We start from the raw sequence: 20,290 nt of genomic DNA, 5'->3' as shown, positions 1-20,290 counted from the left end.
ATATGGTTTAGGGATGGGGATCTAAACTGGTTTCAAGATTTTTGTGCACTTCCTGTTCGAGGTTGTTCAAGACCATCCCCAGGGCCCATGACCAACATACCATTTGATGCCCCTTGACACAAAGAACAAGAATATATATGGTTTAGAGGTAGGGATGTCAATGGTTTTTAAGTAATTTCCCAAACCTGGGGGTTGGGAATGACTCCAGGAACCACATCTATTGTACCATATATATTGCCCGTAACACCCATTATATGCATCTAAAGACCCCATGTCAATATCATAAACGATTTTCAACTTATAACCATTTACAATATAGAGTATAATTTTCCCCATAGGATTTAATGTTATAACCCAACCCCATTTGACCCCCCTAAAAATACAGCTGACCAACCCCAAATTGAAAAAATTAAAACAACTAGATATGCAGGCTTATCATATTCTATAGTTTTGTACAATTCTGTTCAGCCAAATCTGAGAAGCATGATGGAAAAGTTCATAGGCGAGAAAGAATCAGTAAGTCACCAACTTTTGTTTGGGAGACTTAATTAAAACAGTGTTTCATACTGCAAAAAAGTGTACTTGAGTGATATGTGTTTTATTCAAAGTTTGTAAAATTGAAAAAAATTATATCCAATGTCATGTATCTTAAATGTATGTGATTTATTAAGGGTATTACATTTCAATAACATGTGCTGTATATGGAAATGACCAAGTATGAAAATGTAGGAGAAAAATTCTTTAATCATAAGACATAAAACTTACATTCAATTTATAGTGTAGGTTTCTCTTTATTTGTGTGGAAATATCTTAAGTTTGAAAGCTGAAATATGTGAATAAGCAGTGTCTTACCTAACACAGAGGTCACAGAGAATGATGACGATGTTGTTCCGGATGGTGAGGTCAGGGGAGGTCTCCAGTTCCCTGGCCAGGGCTGCCACACATTTCTTCGCCAGGTCCGCATTCTGTAAACACAACTTGCCTGAAAGAAGAAACCAAACATTCATGTAATTTTGCAATGATAACAGGCTCTGAATTTGACAACGATAAAAAATTCTACCGATTTGGCTTACCCAAAGCAATAAAGGCGAAAGCTCTTATTCTGTTGGACATTCTGGAGCCCCTGAACTGCGAGAGTTGAGTGAATTGGGTAAACTGAGTTTGCTGGGAGGATCCAGATGTGTGAGCCTACAATCAATCATCACCATAGTATTTGCTCTCACATTTTTTCCAGAATGATCACCATTTTAAAGTAAGAGCAGCATATACATATGTATTACTATACATAAACTGTGATATACATATTTTGAATAGATTCTTTACCATTCAGATAAAAAATACAAGATACAAAATTCTTTGATATAGATTTAAAATGTTTAATTATTTTACCTCTGCATTTTGGTTAGATTCTCCACTGTGGTTTCCATTAGAACTATCATGTGATGTCCCACTAACCCAGTTGTCTGGTGGTGCTACAAATGTAGAAAACAGGGCCCTATAAACCAAATACTTTCGAATCACAATTTAACCAATTTAATCACATTCAACAAGATCGACTGAGTTAATAAAAGACAGCAAGAAAAAATGAAAGATTTTAATGATTTACACAGATACCTTGAGACGAAAGCACAGTCTGAGAGGGAGCTGTTCTGATACAGGGGGCCGCTACCATACTCTGGACAATCAGGTACACACGCTTAGGGGTCTTAGCTGGACACAACTGAGCTATTTCACCCAGAGTGAAAAGATGACGTACCACAAGATCTTCATTTACAGCACCACCTACAAACAACAAAGTATATAATCGACATGACTACAGGTACATATTGGTGGACAAGATCTTAGAAAAACTATCAATTAATTGATGGTACCTAAACATTTTTCCATTCACATATACCAAAATGCACTTTTAAAAAAAAAGGAAATTGTTAGATAAATAGGTACATTTTATGTCCTTGTATAGAGTGCAAATTATTACATTTAAACATGAGATATTTTCTTCACACCAAAAATAGCATTAGCCATTGTAACTCTTATCTGCATTATTTAAATTCAAGTTGGCCATCTGTTTTTTCCATGCATCTTTTAGCATTTACAACCAATTATGGGGGTGCATAACATACACGTGTGTGCTATACACGAGACTTTACCATTATCAGAAAAGGTAAAAGTGTTAAACTTTTTTCCAGCTTGATACAGTTTTAGACTTACCATCTTCCTGAAGAATGACCTTAGACAGGTATTTGTCACTTAAAGTCAAAAGGTCAACACACCAAGCCTCTTTTTCACTGGCCAATCCCAAGTCCCCAGCCTTGGCTACACACAGCTTCAAAAAAAAAAATGTATTATATGAGGTGTATACACATAATTTAACTCTGGTTGTAACGCCTCATTTCATTGGCTTAACAAACTCATTAATATCGTATAACATAACTTGCCTACATCACAATATACCAATATTTCACTTATTCAAAGTAAAGAACTTCAATTCATTTAGTGATGCCACTTGGCAGGTGCACAGGTTATAGTACCCAGAGCCATGTACAGCCTGCTTGCACTGTTGGGAAATTTCAAAGTAATTATGGAAGTCAAAAATGATTTTATACAAACTACTCATGGGGATCTATTACGTGAAAAGGTGTGAACTTTAATTGACAGGAAAAATCTTTCTATTGCATACGTCATGTTTTTCTCTTTCACTTTTGATTTCGATTAACATGCATGTAATAGTTAAACGTACCATTTCCGGAATTTCAACGACAAAAAAACATTTGGGTGGGCGATTAAATGTAGGGTCTGTCAGGTAACCGTAACGAATAATTTTTTGTTAGGCCTTAGACTGGTTTTAAAGAACATTACTGGTCTAAATGTACAAACCTTGGACAACGTGTTGATTGTGACAGAAATAAGGTCAGTTGGAGAATCAAATTTCTTTAGTCTGTTCTTCAGATTTTCTAAATGACAAGAAAGGAAATGGGCAAACATAAATATGCATATCACATGTTTGACAAATAAAAACACATTTTCAAGCTAAAAATATATCAATTCTTCTATGTGTATAAATGTCAACTTAACTCATCATTTCCAAATTCTAATGAATAAATATATTTGTCCCTTATACAAAATGAGCTAGGTGATAAGCAGCATTTTCAGCAAAAAATTGAACTATCCTATCAAATGGAAAAAATACATAATCCTTTTGATTTAATAAAAAGAAAGAACTCTATTTCATTGTTACTCCTCCATGAGTTCCAAAAAGAATACAATGGGTTAGTTGGGAACCAGAATATCACTTGAATTACACATTTATGCAGGTTTTTTCTAAACAATTTATTTTTAAAGGATTTAAAATTGAAGCGAAGCAGATGAATTTCCCTGCTGCTATATATTGCATACTGAATAAATTTTTACTGAAACCTGGTCAGTTAAATATTCTTTCTATTACACAACAAATATGACAAAGATATAATGTAAGTGAAAAATTTTCAAAATATAACTTTAACAGGTTGGACAATGTCGAGATATTTACCAATCAACAGGTCTCTTTGGTCAGCTTTGATATGCTTGGCACAGCATCCCATAACCTGCAACACTCTCTGTAGTGTGTAAATATCTGTAACAAAACATAACTTTGAAAATAATATTTTATATCTAAAGAGTTTTCTCATAGGGCTGTGCAGCATACTGCAGTTCATAACATTTAATTCGGTTCACTTATCCCTGAATCTTATATTTCAGTTTGGTTTAAATTTCATTTCACATGCAAAACAAAATGAAAACTGTGTGCATCAGACTAGCAGTACATAATGCAACAACCTGAAGGTGTTTTAACAGTGGTTTTTTTTTTTTTTTTTTTTGGAGGGGGGGGGGGGGGGGGGGCCCTGATTTGGGGCCGAAATTCAACCCCAGTCCCATTTGGAAAGGACTATATTTGTTATGGTCAAATATCTTCCCCCAATTTTAACCATTTTCAAACAGTAAAATATGAGAATAAAATCTTCATAAATCATTGTACAGAAGATGCCTGTCATTTTTATCTTGATTTAAGTCATCATTGCTCATTTGCCGTTTATCTATGACGTCACCTAAATGACCCCATTCCCGCAATTTTGCAAACAAATGAAAACAGTTATTTTTTCCTTATATTTTGCATTCGGAAGTATAGAGTGCAGATCTGCTCAAGTATGATTTTAACATGTTTTTCTTCCCATAATTATACACATCATACTAAAAAATGGTACTTGAGCAAGCCTGCGCTTGATGTTTCCCAAATGAAAAACCATCGAAAAAAACCCAATATTTTGCTACAAAACATCCAATTATTAAAATAAGACAATATTCATGACGTCATATCTATATTATGACATTACTGTGGTGATAGCCTTTCACCTTATTTTTAAAACTCTTTATAAAACTTTAATTTGGGGGGCAAAAAATGCATAATACCGCACATAGTCCTTTCCTAAAATTTTCCCAATTTCAAACATAAAATTCCGGATTGTAATTTTAAAAAATCTTTGTCCAGGTTGTCAAAATTTTCAAGAAATTAAAAAATACTAGTGTTTCAGATGGCATAAAGGGAATTGTCCTTATTAAATCTTTTATTTTTCAGTTTTCCAACCATCCATGAACACAGAGACACAGTTGCATGAATGACACTAGATGGGGCCTCACCCTCTGTGCTGCCTGCATTCCTCTCCCAGTAGTCAATGATAAACTCGTGGCTGAACTTCTGGACAGCAGGGGCTAGTTCCGCCAGGAGCATCCAAGCAGCCTGCAAATACCAAGAGTATCAGAATCGTGTCAGAAAGGAGGGCTGCATTTCTTTGAGTGGCATTTTGAAATCATCTAATTAGGGTCTTCCGGTCTTCAGAGGAAGACCCTACTTTTATTCTATTGTTTCTTTTTCAATTTTATAATCATTCTTTTTTCCTTACACATTTTGTGCAAGCAATTTCTCAGACAAATTTTCAAGGTTGATGCCTTGTCATTTGACGTTGACAGTTTTTAAATTTATCTTAAAAATGCTGGGTTCCATCTAATGTTATCATAAATTGGACGGAAGACCCTCTGGTTGCTTGCAACGAGAACGATCTAGTTCATCACTTACTTTTTCTTGTACCAAGATTCTGAACATTAAAAATTTACAAATACAGTATCCTCTCCCAATGATTTACAAACCTGATTATTATCAGTTCCAACATGAGATTCCAGAGATGTAATCAGACTTGGTTTGATTTTCCCCACTCTTGCCCAACGTCTACAAGCTTTCTGAAGATATCGTCTGTAAATTATAATGACGTTAGTATATGTTCTAGGTTTAATATCTATTCAATGAAAATCATACATAATGCACAAACCTGAAGGTGTTTTAACAGTGATTTTTGGGGGCCTGATTTTGGGCCAAAATTCAAACCCAGTTTAATTGAAAATCAATTATCATAAATTTAATGAGTGAAAGCTACAGGTATTCAACATAGGCACCATACCTTAAAAGACAACTCTCAAACCGGGTCATGATTTCTAAAATGTTCCAAACTAAGCGATGTCCTTCATTTTTGGATCTAAAAATGAATTCATCAGACATGTCAGACTTTAAATATAATGACAAGTCTCTCTATAAGAAGTAAGCAAACATGTTGTGGTAATTGGAGTATTATCTGTCCTGACCTGTTAATAGGCACAATGTTACTCAGGATGATTTCCTCTAGAGATTCCATACACTTCTCTTCCAGAGTTGATTCCCTGTCAGTAACAAGGGGAAGAACTCCATCCAACCAACACCTGGGGAAAAAAACAAGATATCTGTGAGCCAATGCTCACTAGTGATATCCCAACTCTGATGTGAATATGCAAAATAAACAGTTGTCATTTAACAGGAAGTTAACATTCGATTGGCACAAAAATATATCCCACAATATGGCATGCCTAAACAAATAGCGTGTTAAAATTTCAAGCATCTGCAATTTATAGTTGTTGAAAAATCTATGACGAAAATTTCTTGGAAAATTTAGGCTAAAAATAAACAAAGTCGTCATTTATCAGGAAGTTGACGTCCGATTGGTACAAACATATATCCCACAATATGGCATGCCTAAACAAATAGTGTGTTAAAATTTCAAGCATCTGAGATACACTGTAAATAGTTGCTGAGAAAACTTTGATGAAAATTTTGGCTGAAAATAAACAAAGTCGTCATTTCACAGGAAGTTGACGTTTGATTGGCACAAAAATCTATCCCACAATATGGCATGCCTAAACAAATACTGTGTTAAATTTCAAGCATCTGCAATGAACAGTTGCCGAGAAAAATGCGACAGAAATTTTTGTTAGACAGACAGACACACAAAGGTAAAACAGTATACCCATTCTCCTTCGGAGGGGGGAGGGGGGTGTAAAAATCTCATGGCTTAGAGAAAAGAGTCAAAGAGCCAATATTTTCCAGTAAATTCCAAAGATATCTTATGATCATATAAAATGGTCCATTATCTGCATACTATGACCCTTACTGTTGCAGGGGTTTCTCTGTTGGCATGGATAACAACAGGTCTGTCAGGCACTGCATGGCTTGTTTCCTCACAGAGAGAGTCGGATCTCGACATCTGTCTACCAACACGCCCAAGTCCTGAAACAGAACAGAATCTGGTCTAATCAAAACATTCAAATTCCAAGAAAATGCCATTTGAACATTTTTCCACACAATAATTAGAAAGTATCCTTCTCTACTGAATTATTCCCTCTTCACAGGTCCATGGGGATGTTTCACTCAAGCCCATCCCTTCAATCCCTAATGATATCAAAAGACTTCTGTAAGTACCCTACATGTTGACACACAGAACTTTGACTCAAATACTGTAGAAGCACAAATATTTGCTGGGATAAAATTTCATTGTTTTTTAATTTAGTCATAACATAATCTCTAAAATGTATCACGTATCAACTCTGTATATTTGAAAACTTGGGTTAAAAATAGTCATGGATTTATTTTTGTTGATTAATACTGCCCATGAAATAATCAAATGAAAATTTCAACAAACATTTTTGCTTCTACAGTATGTACCGTAAAATTTCTTTTTAATATCCATGTAAAAAATTCAAAATCTCTTTTAATTTTGGGTAGATTTGGGTAAATTTAATTTAACTATGATAAAAATATGGCAGTCACAATTTTATATTCTGGCAATGATATGCAAAACAGTTGAATTACGGAATTCAGTATTTGCGTAAACAAGAGGTACTGTGAGCACGCTTACAACTGATACCCCCTAAGAAAAAAAATCATAACTCAAGTAGTTTGCTGTTATAGAAAATGATGGATGCTATCTACTTAACTGTCCATTTTCTATCAATAACAGCTGTTCTATTTCTTATTAACTGCTTCTGCTAATATGAGTACAAAAACCAATTTCTATTCTTTAAATTCCATTTTGGGCCAAACCAATATAATTTCTTGTTCGTCGGACCCCACACGCTCATATTTTAATAAAACTGTACAAATATTATTATTAATTTCCAGCATCTGGGAAGTTCTGCACTGTTTTCTGTTCCATTTTAGCTTTATTTTTCAAATTTTAAATAGTTTTAATATATAATTCAGAAACAAGTAGAAAAAAAAAACAGGTAGAAAAAAATATAATCGTAAACACAAGTATTTACGGACCACTGAAAAATTTTGCATACAAATAAAAATAATTTTATCATTTTTAAATCGCTCCTCCGCTCCTACCTTTTTTTATCATGTTCATTGGATGTCAGACGAACAAGGAATTGTATTGGTGTGGTCTTATTTCATCTTAACTGTTAATGCATGAAGACATTTGTATCTTTTTAATAACAAACATTACTGGAATCAAACGATAATCCACATGTCAAGCATCTATTAAATGTTTTGAATTTTTGGTTTACCAAGCCCTATTTTTTTTTTCCGAAAATTTTTCTCCACACCTTTTTTTTTTTGAAAAAAGATAAAATACATCAGGCCGGGCCATTTTCAGATGGGTGGCCGAAAATAAGAATGTAACAATTAATTTAACTTTGCCTTACCCAAGCAAGCTTTGTGTCAAATTTTACCTTCTAATCATTTCCATTCATACAAGACAATGACACATATATAACAATCAGGGGTGAGACTGCATGGAATCCATCATATTGAAAAATGATTTCTAATCATTAAACTGATTTTAAGTAAAGACTGATATTAATTTTTTTGAAAAATGATGAAAACCAGTCATAACTATTTGGGGTTTATTTTAAAAATATGGAGTGGCCTCTAAAAATAAATATTACTGTATTTCATCATTTTTTATCAATTTTGTACACTTTTAATTATCTCGTTTGTTTTTCAAGGTGCACTAATTTATTTTGGTTTAAGTTGTTCAGGACCAAGGCAGGATATATCTCATTAATGAAGTAAATGGGCTAAATAATTGACTTGGGAATGGAATTATGATGAAAACAAGTCATATTTACAAAATTAATAAAGATATGTACATAAGGTAGTTAGTAGAAATGACAGTAATTGGTTATTTTTCAATATGATGGATTGCAGTCACACCCCTGACTGTATAAAAATTAAGCATTTTTTAAACAATGACTTTGAACTTGCCAAAATGACCTAGGGTCAATGTCATGACATACCTTCAGGTCATTTTGGCAATTTTTCGAGTGAATTAAGATTTTTAAATGTCACTCCATTAGAATGATATGGACTGGACACAAATTTTGCACTTTTCTCTGCCAGTTACCTTGCCCTTGCCCAAACGACCTTGGGTCAAAGTCATGACACATCCCTAGGTCATAAGCAGTCTTTGTGTGAAGTAAGATCTTCCAATGTCTCTCCATAAGAAAGATACAGACTGGACATGAATTTTGCACAGACAGACAGACGGACGGATGGACAATGTGATTCCTATATATCCCCCAAACTTCTTTGCGGGGGGTATAAATATGGAATCTACAGTACATACAAATGTTGCTGGTTAAGACAGTGATAACTGACCTGTCTCCTGTAGTCGGGGGCCTCAAACCTGACCACACTTTCCAGGGCCTGTAGAGCTGCCTTCCTGACTTGTGCTTTCTCGTCTTGAGCCCGTCGTCTAAGCATGGACAACACTCCCTGCTCATCAGGCAGGTCTGAAAGGAACCAAAGTTCTTGTTTCATAGGCATTTACAATTCTAAATGGTTACAATGATTTAAAATATGAAAATGACAATGTACATCAAATGCACATGTACATCTCAGTAATTCATACTTTTTCTTTATCAAAGATACACAATGTTTTTGTTAACATGTCTTACAATCTTATTTAAAACTTATACAAAAAGAACAACAATTTTGTTACTCATGCAATTCTTTTCTGTAGAGTCTTTTTTTTTTTTTTTACAGTTTACAGTTTTACAAATACTTTACAACAATAACCTACAACAAACAATGTGTTTTCACTATACCCTCAAAGTTTTAACTCGTGATGAAAGCTGAAATCATTTGTCTTTAAATATTTAGACAATAATTGGGCTTCAATTAAGATAATCCTGTCCCCATGCATTGTTCATAAGAACTTTCACCTAAAAATCACACTTACTCGGATTGAATGGAGTCAGGGCCACCTGATGGAACGGTGTCTTAGGGGGCTTTCCAGGGGCAGTATTAACTGGGGTCTCAATGCTCTCCTGGGGCTGGGCATTTTCTGCTGTTTTATCCACAGAATTTTCACTTACAGTCACTGAAAGTAAAGTGAATTTCAAACATTTAAAACCACTGCAGTAATAATATATCTATAACATTTGTCTAATACTAGGAATAAGTTTATCATTTCCTTTCCATAAGGATTATTTACACCAAATTACTTTAAATTTGACTCAATAGTTCTTGAGAAGAAGATTTTTAAATATGCATCCCCCTTTTCTTACAGTTTCGTGGTTTTCTTCTCTTCTTTTTGATTCCAAAAAGTGTATATATTACTTTAAAAATTTAGGTAACATCCAAAAAACAGATCTGTTTTCCATTAAGAAATGCTACAATAAGATTTTCAACAAGTAGACCTCGTCCTACCTTCCACAACATTCTGGACTCGGTTCTCCATCTCTGGGGTAGGAATGAGATGCTGTAAATGAGCTGGTCGGGGGCCAGCCACAGGAGTCACTATCTCCCTAAGTGTGCTCCTAATTCCCGAGTCTGCAGTGGTGAAACACTGAGAGAAAGCTACAATGGCCCGTGATCGAACTCTGCAAAGTCCATGGAATAAAAAACTTTATATATATATTTATAATAAATAATACAGACGTTTTTATGCAGTCTACACATGCAATTACATTATTACCTATGGTATCAAACAATAAGTAATACTTTGCAGATGACATGTACGAATATTTGAATATGAATAGAATAGCGTTCACAAATATTTGTATATTGATTTATAGTATTCGTTTCAGCACTAAAATGGATAAAATAATGTTTCTCTAGTGTGCTTGTGAATTCCAAATAAAAAATGTCCCACATTATGGATTGCATTTTAGAAACCCAAGTCAGTAAAATGCTTTACTTTTATATAAAACATTATAGCAAACATAGCGATGATCCACACAAGATTTTAGCAACATTTCAAGTGGCTGTCAAATCTATTTACGAGAAAATGTGTTCAAGTTATGATCACAACAGCAACAATATAAAGTTTAAATATGAAGAAGGACATTGTTTAACTTCAAATGCATATAGAAAGAAAGTCCCTGCAGCTTGTACTATGCCTAATATCTAATCATGCTTTAAGACAGTGCTCTCTCTCAAACCTTGAAGCATTGATGTTTCCTTTAGTTTGAGCTAATAAATCTAAGACCTACACTTTCACTGTAAGGTAACTATTTATTGACTTCAATACAACGCTTTTTCTGCATTAAGAATTGCACCTTGTTAAATCATCCAGCATCCCTTTTTAATGAAATGGAAGGAAAATTATGCCACCTCCACGCCACATCTGTTTTTGAAAATTCTGGCCTGAGAACCAAGTAATTAATGTTCTAATACAATACATGGGATCCATTTACTTACACTGGGGCAGCATCAGAACACCTCTCCAGTAGAATCCCCAGTAGAGAGGTGTGTCTCACATAAGAGGCTATCTCTGGTGGGGTACTCTCTGCTAAAAAGGGGGAAGATACAATCACATCTCCAACAGTTAAATACATGCATGTATATATGTAGGGTAAATTCTGTGTACAAGCATCTGGGCATAAAAAAAATCATGATATGTCTTTTCTTCAAGAGAGAGACATTATTTCCATATCATGACAAAAAATGTTATGGGTGAGTCTTTGATGCTCTTAACATGTACATGTGTAAGAACTTCAATGTTGCATATGATGATAAGAAACATTCCATGTACAGGTAAGCAAAGATAGGAATATATTTACCATCCATTTCCCTTTCAGGGGAATTCAGCAATAGAGCAACAATATCTACGGTGAATGCTCTGTTATTTATCTGCAAAAATTTTAAATGCATACTTCAGTATGGTATAGATCCACAAGTATTAGATGTTGTTAAACACATATTTTTGAAATCTAATGACAAGAAACACTTTTCCTCAACAAGAGGCCCATGGGCCACAACGCTGACCTACGGAACAAAAGGCATGATAAAATAAGCGTAATGGAGTCATAATACAAACTATCTGGACAATGTACAGCAAAACTCATTTATAGAGAATTTCAAGGGACCATAGATAAAACTTTGTTATAGCCGTAGTTATAGTGACCAAGACGACGATTAAAGAGAAGTTCCCACCCGACATAGTTGTCCACTAGAACGAGAAAGGCTGGATGGACAATGACATGATGGACTGTCCAGGTATTTGGCAGCTGAAGAGCCTCCTGGTCCTAGACTCGATGAGGGCACACATCAGCGATGACAGTTAAGCGGTGGAAGCCACCTGTCATATACACAAATGTGTTTAAAATGATAGATGGTTTTCACACTTTATTACAACTGAATCATTGAATTGAATATTAGTTGTATCCCAAACTGTTGCATTGTAGTTCATGAGAAGAAGAAGGTTTCCTATATATATGTTAAACTTTGAACCATGCCTGGGACCCCGTTTTTGTCCAGGAGCCATGATTTTGATAATTTACAATCTTCACTATATCTACAAGCTTTTGTATAAATATTGGCATTTCTGGCACAGTGGTTCTTGAGAAGAAGATTTTTAAAGACATACATCTGTACTCACTGTTTTGCAGTTATCTCCCCTTTAAAAAGGATTTTTAATAACCCTTGATTTTAACAATCTAAAATCCCCTTCCCATAAGGATGCTTTGTACCAACTTTGGATAAATTTGACCAGGTGGTTTTGGAGAAGTCAAAAATGTAAAAAGTTTACAGACGGACAACAGGTGATCAGAAAAGCTCAGTTGAACCTTCGGTTCAGGTGAGCTCCAAACTCCTCTGATGAGAAAAAGAGGCGATAAAAACCATTCCACCATTTTGCCATACCTTTGCATGCTTTGAGAGGAGATAAAACCATTCCACCATTTTGCCATAGGGACCATTAGGCATCTCCTGCAGAATACTGACCACAGCCTGAGAGAGAAAATACTCTGTTAAGTCCGTTTACATCAACATATTATTGTTGTAAATCAATAATATAATGATCTTTTTCACTATGTACATGTAGTTCCCAATTAAAATGCAGAAAAAATTCTAAACCATTAGCATATGTTGAATGATCAATGAGCGCATATGGAATGCTCAGTGAGCAAAAGTTGAAAGCTATGTTAATACATGTAGTAAATGCAATCAGGTAAATGAGGAATGTAAAAGGAGCAAATGCAAAGCTTGGAAAGAAGAAGGTTTACAGTAACTCTAGGAATGGATTATGCAACACATTGGGATAAAATAAAGACATTATCTATTATTTTCATTATATTGTCAATCTGAAGGATTTAAGAGATGTACATGTTCAAATGATGTATTTATCGGTAAGATTAATGCACCCCAGTATATTGTACTGTATGTATGGTACTGACCTGAGCCACTTTGGTGCGGTACTCGGCACGGTCAGTGACCTTGGTACACAGGTGTTGTAAAAGCGTCCTAATGCTAGAGAGAGAACGCGGCTCATTTTTCATCAGATATCTAAAAAAAAAAAAAAAAAAAAAAAATAGAACTTGTTGTAATAGAATACCCAAAGTAGTCCTCCTCCCTCTCATTTTGAGTTTCCTTATTGCATTAATGCTCTAATAAAGCCTAGTTCTGAGCTCTATCAGTACTCAATAATAGTGAACAGTTCAAATAAGAGATTATATTGTAACCATCAAAATACAGGGACAAGCAGATTTTGCCAAATCAAAACACATTCCGAATCTGCTAACTAATCAAAATAGCAGATTTATGAATTTCCATCAAAACAAGAAATGAAAATAGAAAATGTCTACACATAAGCATAAAAGTGTCTTCAAACAACAATCTAAAATTATTATAACAACAATTATTATAACAACAATCTAAAATTATTATTTAGAGCTAAATGATTTTTTTTTTATGAAACACAACCATTTAAAGTGTTGTGTCTTTAAATAAGTATAAGGAAGAGATACATATCAAAGTCATGCATTTAGATGCAAACCAGAATGACATTTTTTTTTTTAGTTTTAGATTAAGAAACGAACATGACAAAGCTGACCGCCTGGTCTCTGGCCATTAGGACAGGTCTGGAGATGGACTGGGCCGCCACCCGATTATCTCCAATCAACATCAGAAGGTTAGGGAGGAGACATTTACAGATCTGCAACAAAAGATATTATCATGTATATGTACCCACACATATACATGTACATTGTACCTGTCTGTATATTGCAGTAAAACATAAGGTGTCATTTCAATAGACAGTATCATTACTTTTATTTGCATTCATCATAAATGGTTGATAAATAAATATGGGTTTTTATTGTACAAATAAACAACTGGAATTGAGCACAAGTTTGGAAACTGTGTTTATGACTTAACTTACTCTATGACTTAACATACTGTGTTTATGACTTAACTTACTGTCTATGACTTTAACATACTGTGTTTATGACTTAACTTACTCTGTCTATGACTTAACATACTGTGTTTATGACTTAACTTACTTCCTTGATGACAGTATTGACATGACCATGGAGTGGCAGACTGAGAAGCTGTACGCCCTACAATGGAAGCGTGTCCGGATGTTCACTTCAAGGGCAATGCATTCGAAAAATTTAACATATTCTCTCATAAACAGGTTTATGTTTGTACATCATTGAAAATGTTCTACATAAAAACTCAGTAATATGTACAAATACCTTGTACGCAAGACCAGCAGTTGGAAGGTTTTTCAGTTGTTTTTTCTCACTGAACAACCAAACAAGAGTTATATTAGAATCCTTTGAGAAACATTTCAAATCTACAAAATAATCAATATTTTTCAATCCCATTCAAAATTTTCACTAACCAGTTTGCAAAACTCTGGAAGTTGCCGTCAAAAATTTCAGCTCCTTGTCTGGTGAGGTCACAGAGAACCTGCACCGTGTGATAGGCCAAGGACTCCGACTGTCTGAGGGAGCAGGTCATCAGCAGACCAATCAAATCCTAGAAAACATAGTAGGATCATCAAACAATGCTCAAGAAGAAGTGTACCGGTACTGGAGAAAAGATTAGACAGCTTAAGAGGAGACAAAAATATTGTTTCTAGCCGTGTTCTAGCAGTGCTAATTGCTTTCAATGTAGTGATATACTTTATATCAGGCAATACAGAAAAGGGTTATAACAAATGGATTGAATGGGAATCAGTTGGAAAAAAGGATTATCTATACACAAAAGAGTATTCTCAGTAAGATTTGTAATGTACACTGTTTTCATAAAATAGAATTTAAAGCTGATTGGTCCGATTTTATATCAAATTTTGTGAACGCTTTTGAATGATTGTTATGCTAAGTATGTGCGTAATAAAAGAAATTGCAGTAGTTTTCCTAGTCAATAAAGCCATATTTTAATGGAATAAAAAAAAAATGAACAAAATTTGTTCACAAAACAAACGACATAAAGAGGTACCGCCTCATATCTAATTTCGTCCCCGATGTCGAGGCGGCTGTGATTGTATTATGACTTAGACATCGCTTTATATAAAGGTTATAATAATTTGGCAAATCATAAATAAACATGTGAACATTTTTTTCACTAATATTTCTAAAGTTTGTTTTGTTTAGGCGATTCATAACATGCGGATTCAATAAACCCAAACGTTTGGGAAATGAAACTAAATGGTTCCCTTCTCTAATCATTCACATGATGCAGACTCAAGCAGTTTGGTTTGTTTTTCTGTATGCCCATAAAGAAATTATTTTATTAACTTTGAATATTTCTAACTTTGAAAGAAGACCGGTTCTGCTGATGTTAATAGGCGAAAGTCTATAACTTTCTAAGATAATTGGTTTGTATGGAAAATTATTTGATACTGTGAGAGCGAAAAAATCAGACCATGCAGCTTTAAGATGTATATTTTCTGTGTCACAAGAATACATGTACATACTTGCAGAAGCAGCATGTATAGTTTTGATAGCTTATTGACTTCTTGAGGTGAGAGTTCCTCTTCATCATTGCTGTCATCTGGGAAATCCTGGACATAAACAAGTACATGTCTTTATACAAACACTGCTTACAATAATGTGAATGGTCACCAATGCCCATTCATAAGACCTTTTTTATTAATAAATATTACCTAAGGCCTTTGGTGAATTTTATAAGTACAGACAAATACCTGTATCTATAGTGTGATTAAATTATTAAGGATATTCAACCGGGAGAAATAAAACGTACCTCAATGCTGCCAGTGGAATCTCTAGACTTCTGTGTTTTCTTTCCTTTGTTTTTCTTTCTTTTTTGACTGCAAGCTGGGGAAATACTTTTCTTTCTTTTACCTTCACCTAATGATAGAAAGTGTAAAATTCCATCCATTTCAAGTTTTAGTGAAAAGAAAGTCCTGATAATTATGTAATCAGCAATTTATTGGTATCTTACCACTTCTTTTCCACTGTTTCAATATGTTGACACAATTCTCGAACAAGACTGGATGGAAAACTTTGAATGCAGTGCTTTCTAAAACAGTCCACATTAAAACCTCAAAATGATGACATATCAACATAGACTAGTATCTGATTCTTAAGATTCTTTTTATGAGCAGGCATATAAAAATATATTTAAAATTTGTACTTACCAGGAATTGTCAAAAGCTTAAAATAGTTGGATGCTGACAAGATTGCAGCTTCTCTCTGTTGAACATTTGATCCCTTCTACAAAATACAATTGTCCCATCAATGTAAGTTTTACTTCATTCATTTTTTTGTAATATTGGTGGTACATGTATTATTATGTCATAGCATTTTGCAAAGTTAAAAAAAATAAATGTTAGGGGCTGTATCAATCTAAATCCCAATCCTATACATTAATCAAATTTCTTATTTAACACATTAAGCATACCTTAGTGCCAGTTTCCACCAAATAAGCCAGCAAGGCTATCAGGCTTTTGTAAGAAAAGTCATTCTCCACCACAACCATCCATAATCCTGAAATCAAATAATTTGTGTTGCTCCATCAGTCATCAATACATTACTATCATCTGTAGATAAGACAGTATAATACATGTACTGGTAGATACAATACATGCATCGGTAGATACAATACATGCACCGGTAGATACAATGGGCGAATTTATTGCTCAAAAACTAGTTTAGGTTTTAATTCGGTTTTGCAAACTTTTCATTTATTTGCAAAACTGGCGATAAGGGTTTTGAACTAGTTTTAAACTAAAACTAGTTTTTGTATTTACTGGCTCTAAACTGAAACAAGTTTCCAGGAAACCTAAAACCACCTTCGAGTGCGGTTTCGGGGGTTTTAAATCCTTTCAAGATGGAGAAGTGTTCAAAAGAGAGCTGTTGATACTCAAGTGTGGCACATGTGTCAAAGAATGAACTCAGCAAAACATGAGTATCGTTCTAACGTTAAAAATATGTGTCTCAAAGGATCTATGATAGTACATATAGTATTGACCAAAATAATAAATAAATGTGGAAGAGAGCGATACCATTAATACAAACACTGAGAATTACCCTTTGAAATTTACAACAGGCAAAGGAAAAACTTTCAAAGTGGTTGATGAAAAAAAAAAAGAATTCATTGAAAGATCTGCTCATAACATTTTTTTAGTACACATTGTAATGCATGTAATAAGTTCACCTGTCTATTTCATTGCTGGCCATTCAACTACGGCTCTTTGAAATCAACAAGATTTGTCTGGCTTTTGAGCTAAGACCACGTAATTAGGGGATATTTCACTTAAAACCAGTGTCATTTTTAACTTTTTTCAAGTGCCTTGAGTGAATCAAATGATCTCTATTGATACACGTGTAGAAAAATGAATATTAATATAGTTTTTCATAGCAGCATTCACTTTTCCAAAATACTGATATGGTGTTAAAAGCCAATTTTGCAATGGGTTCGCAGAATAACCTAATATGTGGGTATTGCCAGGAAAAAAATTCTCTGCACTGTTTAATAAAGACTTTCATGCAAATGCAGATGAGTTCAAAAATTATCTTTGGTTTCAAACAGATATGAAACTATTATCAAACCATAAACCTTAACTCGAACTAGTTTTTTATCAATAATTTCGCCCAATATATGTACGGTATTTAGAATGCTGAAACTCTGATAGAACTCAACAGGATAATAAGCATGGCAGAGTACCTTTCCCTTCTTGTCCTTCTTTCTTGTTGATCCAGTCATCCATGAAAGAGGAAAAGGAATACAAATTGGGGACATGGTTTTCATTCTCCAATACATCTGATTCTGCCAGTGCATCTAAAGCTGGTATTTCTGTGAAGTCGTAATCCCAGTAAGATTTTACCCACTCTGTACAGAAAACAACAAATCATTGGAAATAGGTATAGTGCCGATTGGTGTGATGATAACTGTGACATACATGTATATATTATATATACTATATTACAGTATATCAATTGCATCATTTGAAACAATATCATAAACATTAATCATTTGAATACCGGTATATCACTCAATTCTATTGTGTCATCATATATAGTTAACATTCTTGATAGATATTAATAGTTCTAGCCAAGACATAAATAATAGTCATTGAGATTGATCAGAGTGATCCTTAAAGATGATGAATCTGAGTAAAAATAGGTCCAGTGCAATCTCTAATTGAAGCTACATGCATAGTTTTATATACCTACCTGATATAGTCATATAACATAAAATTATAGGGTCAATAAGGTATTACACTCATTAGTCTCCCTGAAGTAGGTTTAATTTAGCTCAATTTTATTCGAACTGAGCAATTTGTACAAAAAGTTACACTTAGATAGCTTCAACTGATCTGAAAACAATCCAAGAAATAATTGTTCTTGAAAAAAGTTGCTCTTACAACACAAATGCAGTGAAAGTTCTAAAATATATGTACATAACTGTTTATGTGTGATCAAACAGCTTCTTAAATGAAATAACAAAAAGAACAGTTTTGGTTAACACAGGGACGTACGTACGTACATACACATTCAAAATTTAGAAATTAAAGGGGAAGGAATGTCAAAAGCATATATTTTATTTATATTAATAAAGTGGTTGAAGTTGTCACAACTAATCGTGCTGTTATTTATGTCTCTGCTCGCACATGGTAATCGTGAGTTAAATTCAGATGTGACATTTTAAATATCAAGACCATACCTTCACTTAATTTTATCAAAATTTGCTGGATGTCTTCCATTTGTAAGCATAGACATCTACAGGTCTGACAGTGACAGATGAACCGCTGCCTCACGTTCGCGCCAAATATCGAATGCAACTTCCTTCTACCCTTTACGCGCATGCGCGGAATACGTCATAATATTCGGTAGAAAGACTTTTAGGCCCTAAGACGTTTAGGCCCTGAATTGATAAGCTGTTTAGGCCCCAAGATGTTTAGGACCCAAGATGTTTAGACACCTTCGTCTTTTTTTTTTACATCAATGTTTTCAATTAATAAATACAACCCTTAAGGTTTTTTTAACAGACAATTTCAGCAAAGTTTTGATAAGTTTACATTCCTGCTACATTTCAAATTAATATACATGATAAATAAAGGTTTGTGATTCTGATATATGGTATAATTTTTTAATAATTTTGCATTCCTGCTACATTTTAAAATCTGAACAATTATTTATTATATTTTTCCCTCTCGTTATATTTTAAAAATCAATTTAAACATTACTCTACATAATAAAATTAAAAAAGGGATCGTAATTCTGATAGTATTACAAAATATTTAATATATACATTATAATATTATATTTAGGTTTATTTTATAAAGTTTAGACTAGAATCAACTTTTTTAAAACAAAAATCTTACCTCCTCTGTCTCCATTTTCGACTTCTTAGCACCAACAGAAACGTGTAGCACAACCCTATTCATACTATTTTTGAACAAATTTAATCAAATAAATTTGTTAATAGAATTTCTGATAGGTACATATTATGTGTATTGTGATAATATAATAAGTATTTTGATCATATCTTTCAAATAAGCATACAGCAAAACTCGTATATATCGAATTTCAAGGGACCGTAGAAAAAATTCCGTATACTATTTGAATTTGAGTATTTTATATATGCATCTCAAAATTGCATGTTTCTTCAATGAAATTTGAAATGGAAAATATTCTTTATAAAAATGATAAAATACGTTAAAATTTTGCCAGCGGGGGTCTTAAAATTACTTCGTAATAGCCGTAAATTCGTTATAGCCGTGTTCGTTATATACATCAATTTTCTATAGGTTTATATAAGAAATTTGCCGGGACATTAATAATAATTCGTTATAGCCGTAAATTCGCTATATCCGTGTTCGTTATATTCGAGTTTTGCTGTATTCAGTTTATTATTTAACGTAAATATATCATTTTCGCCATTTAGGAGAAGTAGAGTATGATGAATTACAGACGTGTATGCCCCAATATGTTTACGTAAATAGTTAATATATTTCATGGGAACTAATTTAGAGAGCCTATATCAAAAGAAAACTTCATGTACGTAGCATCAGGAGGGGGCACTGGCCATACCTTTTATAAATAGCAGGAAACATATTTCTTTAATTTACATATAAACAATGTATTATTGTGACGCGAGAGAAGCCTAGCTGCTGTGGCGTCTATACATAATGAAAAAAAAGCTCGTGGAAAACTATGAATTCGAACCAACTTCTTGTTATTCATTATAACAATT

The 20,290-nt window shown here is 33.8% G+C and overlaps 1 protein-coding gene across 2 annotated transcripts in view; it reads right to left on the bottom strand.

Moving 5' to 3' along the window:
- Positions 1-18,877, bottom strand: part of LOC105331246 (condensin-2 complex subunit D3-L) — a 31,701-nt gene extending 12,824 nt beyond the window's left edge. Inside the window, exons 1-30 of one of the 2 annotated variants that reach the window (XM_066084074.1) lie at positions 18,758-18,877; positions 17,759-17,923; positions 16,493-16,578; positions 16,230-16,305; positions 16,034-16,111; positions 15,833-15,939; positions 15,546-15,632; positions 14,469-14,605; positions 14,320-14,368; positions 14,125-14,181; positions 13,663-13,778; positions 13,021-13,129; positions 12,488-12,574; positions 11,407-11,476; positions 11,045-11,135; positions 10,052-10,224; positions 9,582-9,722; positions 8,999-9,132; positions 6,510-6,625; positions 5,671-5,784; positions 5,490-5,564; positions 5,182-5,284; positions 4,675-4,774; positions 3,530-3,613; positions 2,878-2,954; positions 2,212-2,326; positions 1,615-1,782; positions 1,390-1,472; positions 1,074-1,188; positions 853-982 (exon numbers count right to left, since the gene is read on the bottom strand). In XM_066084074.1, the coding sequence (XP_065940146.1) occupies positions 853-982; positions 1,074-1,188; positions 1,390-1,472; positions 1,615-1,782; positions 2,212-2,326; positions 2,878-2,954; positions 3,530-3,613; positions 4,675-4,774; positions 5,182-5,284; positions 5,490-5,564; positions 5,671-5,784; positions 6,510-6,625; positions 8,999-9,132; positions 9,582-9,722; positions 10,052-10,224; positions 11,045-11,135; positions 11,407-11,476; positions 12,488-12,574; positions 13,021-13,129; positions 13,663-13,778; positions 14,125-14,181; positions 14,320-14,368; positions 14,469-14,605; positions 15,546-15,632; positions 15,833-15,939; positions 16,034-16,111; positions 16,230-16,305; positions 16,493-16,578; positions 17,759-17,923; positions 18,758-18,797 (3,083 nt within the window). In that variant the 5' untranslated portion in view covers positions 18,798-18,877. The remainder of the gene's footprint in view (positions 1-852; positions 983-1,073; positions 1,189-1,389; positions 1,473-1,614; positions 1,783-2,211; positions 2,327-2,877; positions 2,955-3,529; positions 3,614-4,674; positions 4,775-5,181; positions 5,285-5,489; positions 5,565-5,670; positions 5,785-6,509; positions 6,626-8,998; positions 9,133-9,581; positions 9,723-10,051; positions 10,225-11,044; positions 11,136-11,406; positions 11,477-12,487; positions 12,575-13,020; positions 13,130-13,662; positions 13,779-14,124; positions 14,182-14,319; positions 14,369-14,468; positions 14,606-15,545; positions 15,633-15,832; positions 15,940-16,033; positions 16,112-16,229; positions 16,306-16,492; positions 16,579-17,758; positions 17,924-18,757) is intronic. The other variant, XM_066084076.1, reaches the window with a different exon arrangement.
- Between the last annotated feature and the right edge of the window lie 1,413 nt (positions 18,878-20,290).

The sequence above is a fragment of the Magallana gigas genome, chromosome 5 (assembly GCF_963853765.1).
Source record: "Magallana gigas chromosome 5, xbMagGiga1.1, whole genome shotgun sequence".
Lineage (NCBI taxonomy): Eukaryota > Metazoa > Mollusca > Bivalvia > Ostreida > Ostreidae > Magallana > Magallana gigas.
The sequence above is the reverse complement of the archived record's forward strand: the minus strand, read 5'-3'. Positions and strand labels throughout refer to the sequence as shown.